Source organism: Hypanus sabinus, chromosome 4, assembly GCF_030144855.1.
Source record: "Hypanus sabinus isolate sHypSab1 chromosome 4, sHypSab1.hap1, whole genome shotgun sequence".
In the NCBI taxonomy this organism is placed as follows: Eukaryota; Metazoa; Chordata; class Chondrichthyes; order Myliobatiformes; family Dasyatidae; genus Hypanus; species Hypanus sabinus.
Genome location: NC_082709.1, coordinates 30,645,788 through 30,665,458, shown reverse-complemented (window position 1 = coordinate 30,665,458; position 19,671 = coordinate 30,645,788). Strand labels below are relative to the sequence as shown.

The following is a 19,671-nucleotide window of genomic DNA, read 5'->3' as shown; positions in this document are numbered from 1 at the left end:
AGTTTTTTCAAATTTGTTAAGATAAAATTCATTTCAACAGTATAACTGTTAATGAATTGGAATTTTTAGTGTTGACAAAGACAAGTATACTTTCACATTCAGGTTAAAAGACAACAGAAAGGAAATGGAAATATTTTTAGCCTACAAAGTACTCCATTTTGCTTCTTTTTCTGGAAGTCTCTTAATAATTACATATTTACCCATGGATTGTTCAACTGTTATGAATCTGTTACAGATCTAGAAATGGAATTAAACGTAGTTATTGAGGGATAGAAAGCTACAAGGATTTTAAAATCAATGTTGATAACTGTGAAGCCAACTCAGCAAGTGAAACCAAAAGTAATGAGGAAAATGACACTTATTATATGACAGGATATGAGAAATATTCAGTGAACTGTAAATTTCTGGAAGATAGAGAATGAGAACACAAGGTAGAAAGCCACAGATTTCAGCATAAGTGCTGGGATTGAGATAGAGGCATATTCAATGCCAGTGGTCTCAATTTTAACTGCAGTATAAAATGAAGCATCAAGCTGGCAAACATTGTGCTTCAGTATTAACTGGGAAATGAGTTGGAATCAGTACCAGAACTGTTGAGCTGGATTGACTTTCTCAGTATTAAGTTACAAAGAGTTGAAACTCATCAAAGAATTGACATTTGTAAGCACTCTGACAGGAGAGAATCAGAAGAGATGAGGAGAAATATTGGAGAAGTTGAGATAAGCTGGTTTCCTTGATGACCAGCTCGGAGAAGAAAATAACAAGTAGTGATATTAGTTCACTGGACTTTTTGAGAAGCCATTGCAATGGGAGATACTGAACCAAGCAAGGGTAGTTAATTTAGTCGTTTATTTTCTAAGAGCATTTGAGAAGAAGTAGTATCATTGTTTATATCAAAACCAGCGGAGGAATGACAAAATATCTTTTTCAGTGAGGTTGAAAATAGACATAGAAGCATAAGACATCAGAACAGAATTAGGCCATTCATCCCATTGAATCTGCTTCACCCTTCCATCATGGCTGATTTATTATCCTTCTCAACCCCATTCTCCTGCCTTCACCCATAGCCTTTTAGGTTAGGCAAGAACCTATCAACCTCTGCTTTAAATACACCAATGACTTGGCCTCCACAGCTGTCTATAGTAACAAATTTCACAGATTCACTACCTGCTGGCTAAAGAAATTCCTCCTCACCTCAGTTCTAAATAAATAGCTCTCTATTCTGAGGCTGTGCTCCTGGTCCTAAACTTCCCCACTATAGGAAACATCCTCTCCACATCCACTCCATCTAAGCCTTTCCATATTCAATAGGTTTCAATGAAATCTCCCCTCATTTTTCCCCAGAGCCATCAAATGCTCCTCATATGTTAACCCTTTCATTCTCAGAATGATTCTTGTGAACTTTCTCTGACCCTCTCCAATGCCAACACATCCTTTAGTAGATAAGGGATCCAAAACTGCTCATAATACTCCCAAGTGTGGTCTGGTGAATGCCTTATAAAGCTGCAGCCATAAATGAATGCTAACATTTTATTTGCCTTCTTACCACCAATTCAACCTGCAAGTTACCTTTAGGGAATCTTGCATGAGAACTCCCAAGTCCCTTTGCACTCTGATTTTTGAATTTTCTCCCATTCAGAAAATGGTCTATGCATTTATTCCTTCTACCAATGTGCATGACCACACACTTCCATACACTGTATTCCATCTGCCACTTCTTTGCCCATTCTCCCAATCTGTCTAAGTCCTTCTGCAGACTAGCTGCTACCTCAACACTACCTGCCCCATATATCAGCCACACACTTGGTCACAAATCTATCAATGTGATCATCCAAATCATTGACATAACATGAAAAGAGCAGTCCCAATACCGATCCCTGGTGAGCACCACTAGTCACCAGCAGCCAACCAGAATAGCCCCTTTATTCCCACTCTTAGTCTCCTGCCAGTCAGTCAATCTTCTATCCATCCTAGTATCTTTTCTGTAATATCATGGACTTTTATTTTATTAAGCAGCCTCATGTGCAGCACCTTATCCAAGGCCTTCTAAAAATCCAAGTAAACAACTTCCACTGACTCTCCTTTGTCTTTCCTGCCTGTTATTTCCTCAAAGAATTCCAAAAGATTTGTCAAGCAAGATTTCCCCTTAAGGAAACCAAGCTGACTTTGGCCTATTTTATCATGTGCCTTCAAGTATCCTGAAACATCATTCTAACTACTGAAGTCAGGCTAATTGGCCCATAATTTCCTTTCTTCTGCCTCCCCCCTTTAAAAAGTTGAGTGATATAATTTTCTAACTGAATTTCTTTTTGTTAACTTTCATTGCAACAAGTATAGTTGTGTATGAATAATGGTTACATTTTGTGTAGTTTTGTTTGGCTTTATTTGTTTAATTTTTTCCCCATAATTTTGAACATCTACAGGTGGTGCCATCAGCAGACCACTTAAGGACCTCACTGTTGCTGAATCACAGCAAGCAGTTTTTGAGTGTGCAGTTGCTAATGAACTCTCTGAAGGCATATGGTTAAAGGATGGAAAACCAATGAACTTAAGTGATATCATCCGAAGTGAAGTAGATGGAGTCACTCGACGTCTCATTTTTGAGGTCACTAAAACAGAAGATGCAGCTGAATACTCATATCAAGTTGCAAGTTCCAAGACCTCTGCAAAACTTAAAGTTGAAGGTCAGGATTCTACCCCAATCATTCATATTTTATGTATATCTAATAATCATAAAAAGTAATGTAATTTGCATATAACATAACAGTTAATAGAAAATAAAGTTTGTCATTAGGAGAACTCACTAATTGAAAATTGGTGGTGAATTAGAGTTAAAAATTTAATTATATTATCTAATTTATATCACAAAGTACAACAGCTAATGTAAAATTTAGCTATGAAATGTGTAGTTTTGGATTACTGCAGATGTTGAATTGCTACAAATGGTAATTAATGCAGGTGCATATATCTGAGGCCTAAGCCATACTGGAAAGTATATTACTGAGGGTGTTAGCCCTCATAACTAATGCTCACATGAAGAATGCAGCATATCTAACTCATGATCTCGGTCAGCACACAACACTCATTTGGCTCTGTCTGCCATTTTAGAGAATGTGCTGGCTAATTAAATGTTGTACATTTGAGCAAGCATTCTGTAACAGGAAATTGTGTTTAAAATGATTAATTATCACTTTTAAATTAGTTACTATTTGACTTACCCTTTTTTGTTGCCTTCAGAGGTCTTTAAAGCTCTAAAAACCTTCTTTCTTAACAAGATATTATGTGGTGTTGCAAGCCTTTGTGTCAGTCAGATGTTTTGTAGAAATCACTTGCTCCCAGATGTCAATTGTTAGTCAGGATATCCATTTGAGATGATTGGGTATGTAAAGAAGATCCATAAAGCAGGATGTGTTGCTAGGAGAAAGTAAAGAAATACATTTAAAGGAAGTCTTTATTCCTCATTAATGTTAATTTTGGAGTATTGCCCTCTGAGTATTTTTCATTTGGGTTCTTTCAGGTTTCTTGATTTGTGACTGTACGCAGATGAATCTCAAAGTTATATAATTTATATATACTTTGATAATAAACGTAATCTGAACTTTGAATATTCTGGGGCTAATACCATTTGAGCTCTTCAGAACAGGGAAAAATAGAAAATAAATTTCAAGTTGCAGGGAGGGATGCATAGGATAAATAGAACATCTATGATAAGATGATGCAAAAGTTACCACAAGAATACATTGTAGAAGCACCCTGTATTAATGGGGAAGATGGAGGATGATGTTATTAACAAAGAATCATGATGTTTTGCAAACAGTATGGCTGTGATCCAGCACGACAGGCTGTGTTAATGGGTAATGTATAATGGATAATACTAAATGTGTTATTGATAAATCTAAAATCAATGATCAGAGATGACTTCTAGTAGAAATAGTTCTGAAGCAGATAAAGAACATGAGCTACCTGAAGGTGGAGAATTTGATACCAAGTCTTGCAGGTTACAATGTGCTCTGTCAGAAGGTGAGGTGTTCTTCCTCAAGCTTGCATTTTGCCTTTCTATAACAGTGCAGGAAGCCACTGACAGAAATGCCAGATTGCTTTTAGTTGCCAAATTAATGTAGCAGGCAACAGGATACTCATATTTGCCTCTGTAGGTTGAATGGAAAGGTTCTGCAAAGCTGTCAACCAATCTGCATTTGCCTCTTCCAGTGTAGAGTTGACCACATTGCCAACACAGTACACTAGTATGGAAGAAATGTAAGTGAATTGCCGCTTTGCATGGAATGATTGATAGATCCCTGGATGGTGGGGAGGGTGCAAGTGAAAGACCAGATTCTGCATCTCCTATATGGTTACAAAGGAAAGCAAGGGAGTGCCTAGTGGGGATGGATGAGCAGACCAGTAAGTTGCCAAACAAGTGAGAGGAAGATACACAGTATCACAAGCACAAGAAAATCTGCAGATACTGGAAATCCAAAGCAACATACACACAACACTGGAGAAATTCAGCAGGCCAGGCAGCTTCTTTGGAAAAGAGCAAATAGTCATTGTTTCAGGCCCTTCACTGATGCAGGGTCCTGGCACAAAACGTCGACTGCTTACTACTTTCCATAGATCTTGCCTGGACTGCTGAGTTCCTCCAGCACTTTGTGTGTATTGCTAAAGATATACGGTACATGGTTCTAGAATCACGTTGGAACAGTCAAAAATTATAAAGGATGATTGATAGAATATGGAGGCTAGAGAGGTAGAAGGCAAGGATTAGAGGATCTTTGTTTCTTTGTTTTGCTCTGTTCAGGAGGATAGGAGGTATAAGGAAAGGTGTGAGCTTTTGTTGAGGTGTGGTCAAGCGTTCTTTTTTCAGTGGCTGAGGAGAAGCCATGCTTCAAATAGAAGGTAGACAATTCAGAAGCACCAGTGTGGAACACCAGTTGTTTTATTTCTTCACTTCCCACCACCCAAACAATCTTGCAGGTCTTGCCAATTCACTTCCTCTTCTTCCAATCTAGTTTACTGAATTCAGTTTTCATTATGTAATCTGGTTTATGTTGGAGAATCCGAATGCAGATTGGTTGACTGTTTTGTGGACCATCTGTGTTAACTCTCCAGGAACAACCTCGAGCTTCCAGTTGCCTGCTACTTTATTTCTTCATGCCATTCCATGCTCACTTTTTTATTGATTTATTGATGGATTGATTGAGATACAGCATGGAATAGGCCCTTTGAGCCATACCACCCAGCTATCCCCAATTTGACCTTAGACTAATCATGGGGTGATCTACAGTGAGCAATTATCCTACCAACCAGTATGAATTTCGGACTGTGGGAAGAAACCGAAGCACCTGAAGAAAACACATGAATTCCAAGGGGATCAACTCCTTACAGAGGACCCTGAAATTGCATTCTGAACTCTGATGCCCTGAGCTGTAACAGCATTGAGCTATCCATCACACTCCTGTGGCGCCCATATCTTTGTTTTATCTCCTGTGTCTTACACTGTCATACTTAGGCCCAACATGATCTTGAGCATCATCTTCACTTCAGGCATGTTGCAGCCTTTCATGTGCTATATAGAATTCTCCATCTTCAGGTAACACTTCCTCCATGCATATCAGAGCTGTCTATTTCTCCTGTAAATCATCCATTTAAGTCATTGGCTCAGTTTCTCTCTTTCAATTAGCATATTCAGTCCTGCTGGGTATGTCTCACAGTCTTGAGATCTGCAACACATTAAATATTATCCACCAACAGTTCCCAATAACCAATTTAACCAGAGGACCTCCTCAGGCTATCCCCTCACCCTATCACAGATCTTTTATTTGTCCTCTTTATCTCTCCCTACTTTCTCTATAATTTAAAACTAACTTTCACTCTTTTGCGCAATTCCTTGGAAACATAACGGACCTAAAATGATAAATGATATTAACTGTATTTTTCTTTCACAAATGCTTTCTAACCTCTGGGTGTTTTCAACATCTTTTGTTTCACTTAAATAGCAGCAATAAATCTTACAAAAGAATTTATTAACACTTCCCTCTCCTTTAGTTATTCCTGGTCAATTAACGGTTACTAAAGTTTTATTGTAAACAAATATTTTCAAAATTTTCTTTATAAAGCCGTGAAGATAAAGAAGACCTTGAAAAATCTGACTGTCACTGAAACCCATGAAGCAGTCTTTACTTTGGAGCTTACACATGCTAATGTTACTGGAGCCCAATGGATTAAAAATGGGGAAGAAATCATACCAAGTGACAAGTATGAGATTACAGTAGATGGGACTCTACATACACTTAAAATCAAGAAGTGTGTTGTTTCAGATGAATCTGTGTACAACTTCAAACTTGGCAGAGTGTCAGCAAATGCCAGACTTCATGTAGAAGGTAAGTAATGAATGAAATGTTATTTTTTTTCATGGCTTACTCATTGTATTGAATCAAGCAATTATTAAATGTTGTATTTACAACAATATGCCTAAAGATGTTAGTGAATGCTTATATCATGTACTGTAAATATGTTTTGGGAGTCTTGCACAATAATATAGATTTGCCAAGCTAAAGTCTTGGCTTGTTAATTAAAATATACATATGCAACCTATTGATGTAGCTTTGAGTATCAGCTCAACAATTTTTATATCATAGTATATTCTCTTAACTTAGGGTAACTCTCGCAGTGATTTTATCAGTCGCATTCCTCTATTTACCTCCTGTGACATATTCCCTCACACGTGTTCATTGAAACACCATGAATGACCCTTTCATCTAGTTGCACTAGTGGCAATTTAGAGTAGCCAACTAACCAAGAATATTGTGTGAAGTTTTGGTCCCCTAATCTGAGGAAAGACATTCTTGCCATAGAGGGAGTACAGAGAATGTTCACCAGATTGATTCCTGGGATGGCAGGACTTTCATATGAAGAAAGACTGGATCAACTAGGCTTATACTCACTGGAATTTAGAAGATTGAGGGGGGACCTTATTGAAACGTATAAAATTCTAAAGGAATTGGACAGGCTAGATGCAGGAAGATTGTTTCCGATGTTGGGGAAGTCCAGAATGAGGGGTCACAGTTTAAGGATAAAGGGGAAGCCTTTTAGGACCGATATAAGGAAAAACTTCTTCACACAAAGAGTGGTGAATCTGTGGAATTCTCTGCCACAGGAGACAGTTGAGGCCGGTTCATTGGCTATATTTAAGAGGAAGTTAGATATGGCCCTTGTGGCTAAAGGGATCAGGGGGTATGGAGAGAAAGCAGGTACAGGGTTCTGAGTTGGATGATCAGCCATGATCATACTGAATGGCAGTGCAGGATCGAAAGGATGAATGACCTACTCCTGCACCTATTTTCTATGTTTCTAACCTAACAACTGGCATGACTAGGATGTGAGAGGAAATGGGAGTATCTAGGAAAAGTCCATGTGATCTGCAAACTTCATACATTACCAGAGGTTAGAATCAAGCCTAGTTCTTTGAGGCTGTGTGGAAGTGCATCATCTAGTGCCTCTCTAATGTGAATACAATTAAAATTGAAGATAATAGGATTAAAAATAATAAATTATTGCATGACTTATTTCATTCAGAATCATTAATTAAAATTATTTCTATTTACATTGCATATCTGAAGTTATTAAAATATATGTGACTTTTCTTCATGTTAGTATTTTGATTGAAGCTAAAACATTTATCTGAATGGTTAGACATTAAATAACACTCTGGTTTTGTTTTGTTAGTTGTCAAGATCATTAAGAAACCTAAAGATATTACAGCCATGGAAAATTCTACTGCTACTTTTGAATTGAGTGTGTCACATGACAACATGCCAATAAAATGGATGTTCAACAATGTCGAACTTAAGCCAAGTAACAAATGTAAAGTAGTTTCAGAGAGAAAAGTTCACAAGCTAATATTGGAGAATATCACCCCAGCACAAGTTGGCGAGTACTCAGCCATTATTGGGCAACTGGAATGTAAAGCCAAACTTTATGTTGAATGTAAGTGTGTAAATATATTTTGTTAGATCACCAAAGAACAAATTGAATACAACATTTTAAAATCCATAATTTCAAAAGATTCTCTCATTTTTGTATGCTAATTTTCTTTTAAATTTATTTCAAGCTGTACATATCACCAAGACTATGAAGAGCATTGAGGTCCCAGAGACAAAAGCTGCAACTTTTCAGTGTGAGGTGTCTCATTTCAATGTCCCAGCTACATGGTTGAAAAATGGTGTAGAAATAGAAATGAGTGACAAGTTCAAAATAGTCGTGCAAGGCAAACTCCATCAGCTAATTATAATGAACACAAGCCATGAGGACTCTGCAGAGTATACCTTTATCTGTGGAAATGACAAAGTATCTGCTACTCTGACAGTCAAACGTAAGATTTCCTCATTGAAGTCTGTGTATCCATTGTTCAGAGTTAATTTTGAATTATCGCATTTGTAAACTTTTAGAAGTGTTCTAATGATTAAAATTGGTAATGATAATTAGAATGTCAAGTGGATTGCTATCTAACTCATGGTTTTCTTTTTTCAGCTATTTTAATTACATCTATGTTGAAAGATATGAATGCACAAGAGAAAGATACAATTACTTTTGAAGTAACAGTGAATTTTGAAGGTATTACTTATAAGTGGCTCAAGAATGGTAAAGAGATCAAATCAACTGAGAGAACACAACTAAAGACCAAACAATCAACACACACACTTTCAATTCGAAATGTTCATTTTGGTGATGCAGCTGAATACAGTTTTGTTGCTGGATCAGCATCATCTGCAGCGAATTTATATGTGACCGGTAATAACTGCTATCATTTGTTTATGATTCTGTTTTGATACTATAGAAGTTTGAATCTGTTTAACCAATAGTCCACTGTATTAATTAGCATGTTTTCTCTGTAGCTCGGCAAATTGAATTTAGAAAACATATAAAAGACATCAAAATCACTGAAAAGAAGAAAGCAGTCTTTGAGTGTGAAGTTTCAGAACCCAACATTACCATACAATGGCTGAAAGATGGAGAGGAAATACAACCATCTGACAGGTTAGTAAATAACTTATGGAAATTTTTGTTTTGTATTTTCAAGATTCAGCTATTCCAAGACCCCTTGATGGCCTCCTATTACATCCCTCTGTAAACCTCAAATCCATAACTTCTGTAAAACATTGTTGTTTATTCTTCCTCACAACATTGCTGCTACAATGGCTCACCAACACTCTATTCTTCCAGCTGCCAATCACCATCCTCAATTTAAATGACAATTACTCATGTAAATCCATTCCCTGGTCAGCAGCATTGATATAATTTTCACATGTTGGAAGGAGGGAGAAACAGAGGGAGAGAAAGAGAGAGACAGTGGAGGGGGGTGGGAAGAGAGAGAGAGTGACAGAGACAGACACAGAGAGGGAAGGAGACCTGCTTGCCACTGTTTGCACTTGTACAGTTTGCACATTCTGTTGCATATACAATAATCTGTACAGATCTTTACAAACAAAATGGGTTGCACCTAAATATGTAGGCAACCAATATCCTCATCAGGTGGCTTCCTAAATAATGGTGTGTCTGATGGTCTAAAGTGTGTTTATTTCAACATCAGGAATATTCTCGGTAAGGAATCCTGATCAGTACATGAAATTACAATGTTGTTGTCATTATTGAGATTAGATGTCTGAGGTACAGGACTGGCTACTCAGTATTCCTGGGTTTCATTGTTTAATTTGTGATAGAGAAGGGGGATAGAAGAGGTAGGGGGTTTGCACTACTGGTAAGGGAGAATGTCACAACTTACTCAGAGGACCTACTGGAGGGCTCATCCATGAAGGCAATTTGGGTGGAGTTCAGAAATAGGACAGGTATAATTATGCTGATAGGATTGTATTATAGTCCTCCCAACAGAAGTGGAGGAATAGATGCGTAGACAGATTATGGAAAGGTGGAGAAAAAACAGGATCGTCATGCTGGGAGGCTTTAACTTACCCTGTATTGATTGGAACTTCCTTGATACAAAAAATTTAGATGGTGTGGATTTCTTTAGTGCATCCAAGAAGAGTACTGGAAACAAGAACATACTGGACCTAGTTTTGCATAGTGAGCCAGGCCTGGTGACAGATCAGATAGTGGGTGAACATTTTGGGAAGAGTGACCACAACTCATTATTTAAAATAGTTATGAGTAAAGATAAAATTGGATATTACTGGAAGGTACTAAATTGGGGAGGGCACATTTTGAGAGGACAGGGCATAAACTAAGAAGCATTGATATGGAGCAGCTGCTAATAGATAAGTCCATGTCTGACATATGGGAGTTGCCTAAGGACTAACTGATTAGAGTTCAGCATTGGCATGATCTGGTAAGGAGGAAGAACAAGGATGGTTAGGAAATGGAAGCTTGGATGACCCAAGAAATCCTAAATTTACCTTGAAAGGAAAAGGAAAAGCTAAAATCAGACTGTGCTCTTCTGGAATACAAAGACAGCAGGAACATGCTCAAGCATATGACTAGGAAGACCAAAAGAGGCCATGTAATGTCCTTGGCAAGTAGGGTCAAGGATAAGCCCAAGGCATTTTAGATTAAGTAAAAGGGGAAATCTAAGGGGGGCTAGGTCCACTGAAGGATAAAAGAAGGAATTGTGCTTTGAGTTTGAGCAGGTGGCTGAGGTACTGAGTGAATACTTTGCAGCAGTATTTGCCTAGGAGAAGAAATTTGAGGATAGTGAAAACAGAGTGAGACATGCTAATGTACTGGGACTTTTTGAGATTAAGTAGGAGGTAATGCTGAATTATCTGAAAAGCATTAAGATGGAAAAGTCTCCAGAGCCTGATAACATATATCTCAGAATAATGAAAGAAGTAAGAGAGGAGATTAATAGGTCGTTGACAAGGATCTTTGTGTCCTCACCAGTGGCAAGTGAGGTCCAGGCGGGCTGGAGGATAGCAAATGCTGTGTTTTTGTTCCAAAAGAGAAATGGGGACATCAGTGTTAAAGAAGCTATTATAGAAGATACTGATGTAGGATTCATATGCATTTGGCAAGGCATAGCATACTAAGGGACTGACAGCATAGCTTTGCGCAGGCCAGGTCATACCTTACAAACTTGACCAAGTTTTTTGAGGTGTCAAAGATGCTTGATGAGGATAAAACAGTTGATGTTATGCATGGACTTTAAGGTATTTGACAAGGTCCCTAATTGTAGGTTGATTCAGAAGATAATGGGATCAAGGGTGAATTGCAAGTTTGGATTCGGAACAAGTTTGCTTATAAAAGACAAAGAAGAGGTGGAAGGATGTTATTCTGGTTGGATGTCTGTGACAAGTGATGTTCCATAAGGATCAGTGTTGGGATTTCTGTTTATGTATTGTTATGTATCCCGTAACTGGATAACTCACCAGCAAAGATAGAGAGGTCCGTTGGAGTCTGATGGCACTATTTTCGAACGGTTTTATTCATAAAGGGGGGCACAAAAGTAAGGTTAATACAAACACTCAGAACATATACATCGGCAAAACTCAATCTAAAGCGCGGGTATAGCAATAATCATCATTAAGAAATAATCTCGGCTGTTGTCTAGGGGATAATATATTGTCCGTTGGAAATATAAAAGTCACTCAGAAGTCTGCAGGTTTCAGTCTTTTTGGGGAATCGCTGGGTTTCACGTGTTTCAGAGAGAGTGAGGAGAAACGACAAAACTTGCCTGGGTCTTTGACGAAGCAACACCGTTGAATCAGGGGAGCGTTGTTTCCCTGTTATTAGTTCGAAGTCCTTCTCGGTATTATCAGCCACCCGCTCCCCAGGCAGAGAAGTTACGGAGCGCACGTGGCTTTTGACTGGCTTCCAGCTATCACGGGACTGTTGAGCGATCGAGTCCTTCTGGTGCGTCTCTCTGGGGTACCGCCTTCTGCAGTCCCCTTTTATCTTGACTTGCAGAGTTGTAGATGTTCATCAAAGTAGGGTGATGCAATCCCCACCCCCACATTGCCCGAGGGTGTCCATATCCATGGTAGCTGTCAAGTAGCAGGGTCATGCCCTCAGCACAGGTGTCTCTAAGAGCCATGGCCAAAACCGATACAGTGTCTCTCATTTGCCTGGGTCCGAGACCCGAATTAATAGTGCTCTTGCGATTCTCCGGAAGGAGGGGGCTGCTCCCGCCCCTTTGGCCCCTCAGAGCTGTGGTACATTCATAACAGTATATATAAATGATTCTGATAAAAGTGTAAATGGGTGTATTAACAAGTTTGTGGATGGCACCAAGATTGGTAAGTTTGTGGGTAGTATAAAGAATTATCAAAGAATACAGTTAGATATAGATCAAGTACGGACATGGGCAGAGAAATGGCAGATGAAGTTTGATCCAAGCAAATGTGAGGTATTGCACTTTGGGAGGTCAGACAATAGGGAGAACACTTAATAGCTGGGATACAGTGGAATCTTGGGGTCCAGGCTTATTATTCACTGAAAGTGGTTACACAGTGGATAAAGTGGTAAAGAAGGTGTATGGCATGCCATGCTTGTCTTCATTGGTAGCAGTATTGACTGTAAGTGTAAGTAAGTCATGGAGCAGCTATATAAACCTTTAGTAAGACCACACTTGGATTGTGCAGCTTTAGTCGCTCCATTATAGCAAGGATGGGGCAGTTGTAGAAAAGGCTCAAAGAAGCTTTACTTGGGTGCTGCCTGGGTTAGAGTGTATGAGCTATAAGGACAGGTTGGACAGACTTGGATTGCTTTCCCTAGAATATCAGAGGTGGAGGGGAGAGATTATAGAGATTTTTTAAAATTATGAAAGGCATAGATAGGATAGATGATTAGAAACTGTACCCCAGGTTAGAAATATCAAACACTAGAGGATATGCTTTTAAGATTAGCGGGGAGGTGTTTAGTGGTGATGTGAGGGGCAAGTTTTTGATGCAGAGCTGCCGGTGCCTGGAATGGGTAATCACGGGTAGTGAATCAGGCAGGTTGTTAATATTTAAGAAGCTTTTAGATACGCATGTGAATATGAAGGGAATGGAAGGATATGGCTGATAAACAGGAGGAGGGCATAATGGGCCAACATAATGGTCCGAATTACCTGTCCAGTGCTGCACTATTCTATATTCTACGCATAGCATTTTTATACACATTTGGTACAGCATCGTTGTCAAATTACGGTTGTCATTTCTTAGCCAACACTAGAACAAGAAGCCCTTGATCAGTCGCTTCTGATGCCATCTTCCTGACATCCTGACATAATTATCAAATGGCCTGCACACTGCTGTGTTTCATTAGTGTTTAGTGATCTTATAGCTGAAGCATCTCCCTTTGTTCAGTTATCCTGACAATGGTACCAGCAAGAGGCCCATTATCACCAGTCACCTCAATCCTCTAGAAGGTCTCTGTTTATCTTATGTTCCATTAATTAAGTGTCCTCATCGCCTGCACATATTTGAGGCATCAAGAGTACAGAATTGCCTCCCAATATACTTTTACAATATACTATGCTTGTGCCCTCTGTCCTATGTCGGTACATTCTAACTCAGGTCTCTGGTTACATAGAAGGAATACTGCTCTGGAGATATCTCTGCTGTCACAGCCTGGAAATAGCTCTGTTATCTCTGAAAGCACAAATACTGGGCTGCATGGCTTCCTCTGGTGCAGTTCTCTAAGAGAACATTATGTTGGCCTGCTAGTTTCTTAATTTGTCCAACTGAGCATAAGGCAGATCTAGTTTGAGGTGGAAATGCACTTTTGTCTCACAATATGTTTTATAGTAGTTTATATGTCTAGGAAACCCCAAAACTCCAAGCATTCCTCTTAATTGAGCTTCTACATCATCAATTAACCTCACCAACATAAGCTGTACTTTTAGTCACTTTAGTCTCAACTTCTAAGCTAAGTCTAAAATGCTCAACTTACTATTTCACTTCATTTCTTACAGAATTAAGATTCATAATGAAAAATTTATCCACCGTCTCACCATTCCTGTTACTAAAATGTCTGATGCTGGCGAGTATGCAGCTGTAGCAGGTGGAAGTATTTCCACTGCTAATTTGTATGTGGAAGCACGACACATTTTGATTTCAAAACCTGTTGCCACGAATATTCAGGTATAATGAGTTTCTTTTTACTTAGAATCCTTAGCCATAATAGTATAATAGTAACTGGTAATGAGCATGCAGACAGACATTTATTTGACACTTAATTTTAACAAAATATTTCTTCATAATTAGGTTGTTGAGAAAAAGCGAGCTGTAATTGAATTTGAAGTCAATGAAGATGATGTTGAGGCTCAGTGGCAAAAGGATGGAATTGAAATCAACTTTCAAGTTGAAGAAAGATACAGATATATAGTTCAAAGACGTGTGCATCGCATGACTATTACTGAAACAAGAGTTTCTGATTCTGGAGAATATGTCTTTGTTGCTGGAAAGAATCGAAGTTCAGTGACACTGTATATCAATGGTGCGTAAAGACATACCAATAAGTTGTTGCTAAAACGCAATAGCTTTCAACTCTATAAAGTTGAGATTATTTTAATCAAACATAAGAATATGTTAAACAGCCAATCTTTCAGTGATTTAGTTTATAAGGAGAATGTAAAAATGATAGTAGGAAATGGAGATGCTTAGAACTTCAGGAGGGAAATAGCAGAACTTTAAGTGAAGTACATGGTGAGTGGATGGAGCTGAGGGGAATGGAGTTGAAGAACATTTGTGGTTTTGAAGTTGGTGGAAAGGATCAAAAGGGATTGTAATGTTGTGTATGAAATGAAATAAAGAAATAAAAGTGGGAATATTGAATTGAAACTTTATAGAATAAGTGAGCCAATGTGGATCAGATATACGGGACTGCTGTACGGTCCGGGAGTTTTCAAAAGAAAGAGCAACAGAGTTTTGCACTTAATGGTTTACGGTGATTAAAATGAGAGCCCAACAGGAGTGCATTGAATAGATATGTTTTGAAGTTGTAAGAGAATGGTTGAGGGTTTTGACAACAAGTGAACAGAACTAGGGGCATAGGCTGAAGCAGATGTCATCAATGAGATGGAATCCTAACACTTACGATAATCCTGATAGATGAGAGAAAAGATGGGGACAGAATATCAAAAATGGAAGAAATCACAGCAGATGAACTAGTGAAAAGTGAGGTAATTAACCTTTAAATTGCAAATGTAAGTAACCTGAGAGATATTTTTCCAGGCTGAGAAGGAAAGGGATAGTGTCTATGAAATGATAAAACACACAAGGATTTGGCAGCCATAATAGTTTTAAGGAAGTTGCACTGTATATGGATTAGAAAATTTATGTGGAGGAAAAGGTTGACAATAGAACAGTTGAATTTATGAGAAAAATGAAATGGTAAGAAAGACACAGGACAAAGAGTCAGTCAGTGCAGTTATCAAGGGTCAAAACAGGTGAGGGTATTTTAGTAAGAAACCGGAAGTAGATTTCTTAGTTGGAGGAAAGTAATGTTGAGGCAGAAATGATGGAATTACAGTTATGCAAGAAGATTTAAGTAAAAGGCAAGACATTGCTGGCTGTGACATTGTTTTTGTCAAAGGAAGAATATAATTTTAATTAATCATAATTATAATAAATTGTGGTTTGCAATAGATTTACATGTATTGTACTCTTATTCTTGAGGATAATTTAGTAGAAAGGTATTTATTATTAATCTTCTGACAGAGCCAAGATGTGTGGGAAAGGAAAGCATTGATGAGATTAGGTCGAAATATCAAGAAAATTTCTGTGGGACAATCATGATTGCTTCTCATCAGACAGAGCATAGTGCTTTTGTGGTCCTTTTTAATATTATTGTAAAATCTGTGAGAAGTGTTTAAAACATCCTCAGTTCCTTGATTCATCTTTGACAAGAATGGGTTGGTAAAATGGCTTTTAGTGAATCTATTTATATTTGTTTGATGTTCCTATCCATTGATGCCAACAGAATGGAAAAGTGGATAGCATAGTGGGCTAGCCATTGCTTTCCCTGTTTTGTGCTCATGCCAAAACTGAGTTATGGGCCATTAATATCAAGTAAATCTTAATTTGTTTCAGGAAATGCAAAAAAAAGTGGTTAACTGACATTGAATATAAGGTATTAGTAGTAAATAAAACTATTCCCCGAAAGCATCTCTTTGTGTCAGTCTTTTCATTCACAGTTACTCAATATTGTAAATTGATATTTTTAAAATAGCATTTACCATTTTCTAATTATGGCATGTGCTTCAGGCAGCATTGCATCTATGAAGGTAGACCATAAAAATGACTTATTTGTGGAAATGAACTGCTTAAGTGTTGATCTTTCTCATTTTAGCTCTTGAACCACCAACCTTTTCAGTGGAACTGGAACCTTGTGCTGTGAAAGCAGGGGAACCTGCTCGATTTTGTGGTATAATAGTTGGCACACCAAAATTAGAAGTAACCTGGTACAAAGATGGTCAAAAGCTTTCCTCAGGGTTTAAACGCAAGATACTTCATGATGAGAACCAATATACCTTGTTACTGATTGAAACATTCCCTGAAGATGCTGGCACCTACACTTGTGAAGCAAGAAATGAAGCTGGAGTAGCTGTTAGTGGTGCTTCACTTGATGTTGAAGGTATAACTAAAGTTATCAGCATATTTTCATGTTAGTACTATGGTACGTAGGAAATTGTTGTGATTATAGACAGTACATGCTGCCTGTCCTGAGGAGCACACAGAAAGAGGAGATGAAATTGGTATTTAGCATGTATGATTAGTAGTAAACATGGCAGTATATTTTGAGTAAAAAAGAAAGAAAATAGATTTTCTTGTTTAATAACTATTATGTACTTTTGCAGATGACTAAATGCCATTCATATGTTTCTCTAAGTAACAGTTTTGTATTTTGCTTAATTTATCATTGTAATAGTTATCACTACTCCTTTAATTTTTTTGAATTATACCTGTGCTCTATGATAGTCTATGCACTTACCACTCTTGTCATTTTTAAATAACCTTTCTCAGAGATTAATGTCAATTAATTTATTTATGTATTTTCAGTTCCAGAAGTCGTTTCCCCTGAGGTAGAAGTACCTGTTTATCCACCTGTCATTATAAGTCCAATCCAAGATACTACCACCAGTGAAGGAAATTCTGCTCAATTTCAGTGCCGTATCACAGGAACAGGTATGCTGTAAATTCAGATTTTAGCATTATGTCTCACTTTAGTTTACCCCTTGCTTATTCTGAATTGTGTTTTTGCTGTGTTTGGTGTCCAAAGTGTTTTTTAAACTTTTCTATTTGAATTTACATATTTGAGCTAGATGTACTGATCTAATTTAATGTACTGATTTAATATACTGATGATAACAACTAATTTAATGTACTAATGATAACAACTAAGCTTTACCTGTGCTAACTCATCATCTATGCAGTGACATAGGCTAAAATAGTTTACTGGTTAATAATTGAGAGTCGAAATGTCTGTTTTTACTCCTTCTCGGTCTAGAAGACCAACATTGATTGTAATCCCCAGCTGCAGCTCTAAGATGATTATAGATCTTATTTCAATGAACGCCACTTAACTCTAAACAACCAGCACTTTTGCCTACCATATTATGAAGTTTGCAATCTTCATTAATGACTCAAATTTAATTCAAGTACATTGTTCCTGGTGATTTCATTCTTCATTGCTTTGTGATTACTGAGATGGGTGCTATAAAATTTGTGCTTTATGTTTATTGCCAGCAGTGGCAATAATCATTCTGCTGAAGTGCCAGTCTCAACAAACTTAAAAGGTCTAGAAAGCACAACTTGCCAAATGAGCAAATATAAAGCATTCGGTACCTAGACTAGGTTAGGTATTGACAATAAAAAAGTGTTGGTGCCCCTTACCTCTCCTCTAGAATCTCCCATCTTTCCCTACCATCTCTTCTCTGGAAGAATACATTAGTCAAGAAACCTAAAAATTGATATTTTTATTCCCATTCAACAGGCATCTTCTATCTTTCTTTATTTCTCCCTTTAACATACTGATCGTATGTTTTACTGTAGCACGAGTCTGTTTATTATCCCAGACTCATAGAGCAACACAATAGGAAATTTTTTAAAAGAAGTTTATTGAAACTAAAACCACTGTGAAGTAAACATAACAAAACTATTAGAAGAAAAAATGATGTGGGATTATATTCCAAACATTAAAAAATGCCATATATTACTGAAGCCTTTCTGTGCTAATTATCTAATACAGGTCTTGACATTTAATTGTATTGAAATCTGTAATAAGATTAATTCTAGCTCCAATTAGAAATCCAGCATATTCAGTGGTCAACTAAAGTAACTGGATTGCATCTGCAAAGGTTAATCAAACTGTTGTTTTCATTTTATCAAAGTTTACCTCCAAACTACTTCTCCACGCCCAACTTCTATAATATAAGAGAATCTTGTCTGTGTCTACTATAGACACAAGCCTCTATATTTATCGTTGTCCCAGTCTGTTCATTATATCCATCAGTCTTAATCTAATTAATACAACTAATTCTGCTTCATTAATTTTATTAACAAAGCTGTTTTAGTGGGGAAGACGACTGAGTTTATTAGTGCTTCAAGAAGTTTTTTTTTACTCTATGGAAATTCTACATTCGATCAGACTGTAGAATTTCTTTGAAGAACAGCAGATAACTTTAATGATATCTTTGCGTTAATCTTGTTTGTGAAAGAAAATTACACTTCTGGTAGTTTTCTTAGTTTACAGTGTCTATTTTTAAGAACTGCTTTGATAAGAGACATGATTTCTTATACCTTAGATAGATGGGACAAGTTATAAACCCAACCTATGGTTCATCAGAAGTTAATGCATTTCTTGCTGAAGACAAATGCCTCCAAAAATCAATCTCCAAATGACTGATGTTTTGATTCTTCATAGCATTAGCCACTTATAATCATCTTTTCCTGTTCTTACCTAGAAGAACCTTTTACATTAGCTTTTGAAATATTTTTTCATTGTTTTACAGTCATTGTAAGATATAGTAAATGGATCACCATGATCAATTGAGCCATGAACTTCACACATGAATTAAAATCTAATCCACAAATTTATTTTAATTATCGTAACCAAATTTTCTAACACCTGCCACTATGATAATTCTGATAATTTTGTAATCCATCTGTATTATTCTTATCTAGTTTCCATATTAAATGCTTGATGAGATCCAGATAATTTATAACTTGGTAATTTTAGTTTGGACTTCAGGTTTAATTGAGTCTATATCATACCCAACTTCGTCGATATATTGTTCTAGATTTGTCAGCTGGGTGGACATTCATTTCTTTTCCTATGTGGAAGGGTTGTAGGATTCTATTGGTGCTGTCTTAAAGGAACACTAAAATATTGGGTTCATAACTGGACTCAACAGGTCTTCTCTGGATTATTTTCAGATATAAAAGATTTAGCAGCTATGATTACATATTTCATCCCACTCCCCTTATAAACCAAACTGACAATTCAATAATTATTTGATATGGAGTCTAGAATATGTCCTCTTTCCAGGGAACCCATATATAGATCCTTTTTGATCTTGTAGCTTGCAGATTCAGATTACTGTTTTTCACATATTTGTGGGAAGCCACATACCTGTGCCTTTGCAGGATGTTGTAGGCTATGTAAGAGTATTATCTTGCGCTGTTATTAAATGTTGTGATACACCCCCAATGCTTTCTAATAAAAAAGAGATCTGCA

At 37.3% G+C, this 19,671-nt stretch overlaps 1 protein-coding gene across 1 annotated transcript in view; it reads left to right on the top strand.

The window, feature by feature from the left end:
- Positions 1 to 19,671, top strand: part of ttn.1 (titin, tandem duplicate 1) — a 324,448-nt gene that overhangs the window by 30,823 nt on the left and 273,954 nt on the right. Inside the window, 10 exon segments of the mRNA XM_059968782.1 lie at positions 2,424 to 2,684; positions 6,117 to 6,380; positions 7,726 to 7,986; positions 8,111 to 8,371; positions 8,530 to 8,790; positions 8,895 to 9,036; positions 13,907 to 14,075; positions 14,199 to 14,430; positions 16,285 to 16,569; positions 16,995 to 17,120. Coding sequence (XP_059824765.1) covers positions 2,424 to 2,684; positions 6,117 to 6,380; positions 7,726 to 7,986; positions 8,111 to 8,371; positions 8,530 to 8,790; positions 8,895 to 9,036; positions 13,907 to 14,075; positions 14,199 to 14,430; positions 16,285 to 16,569; positions 16,995 to 17,120 — 2,262 coding nt within the window.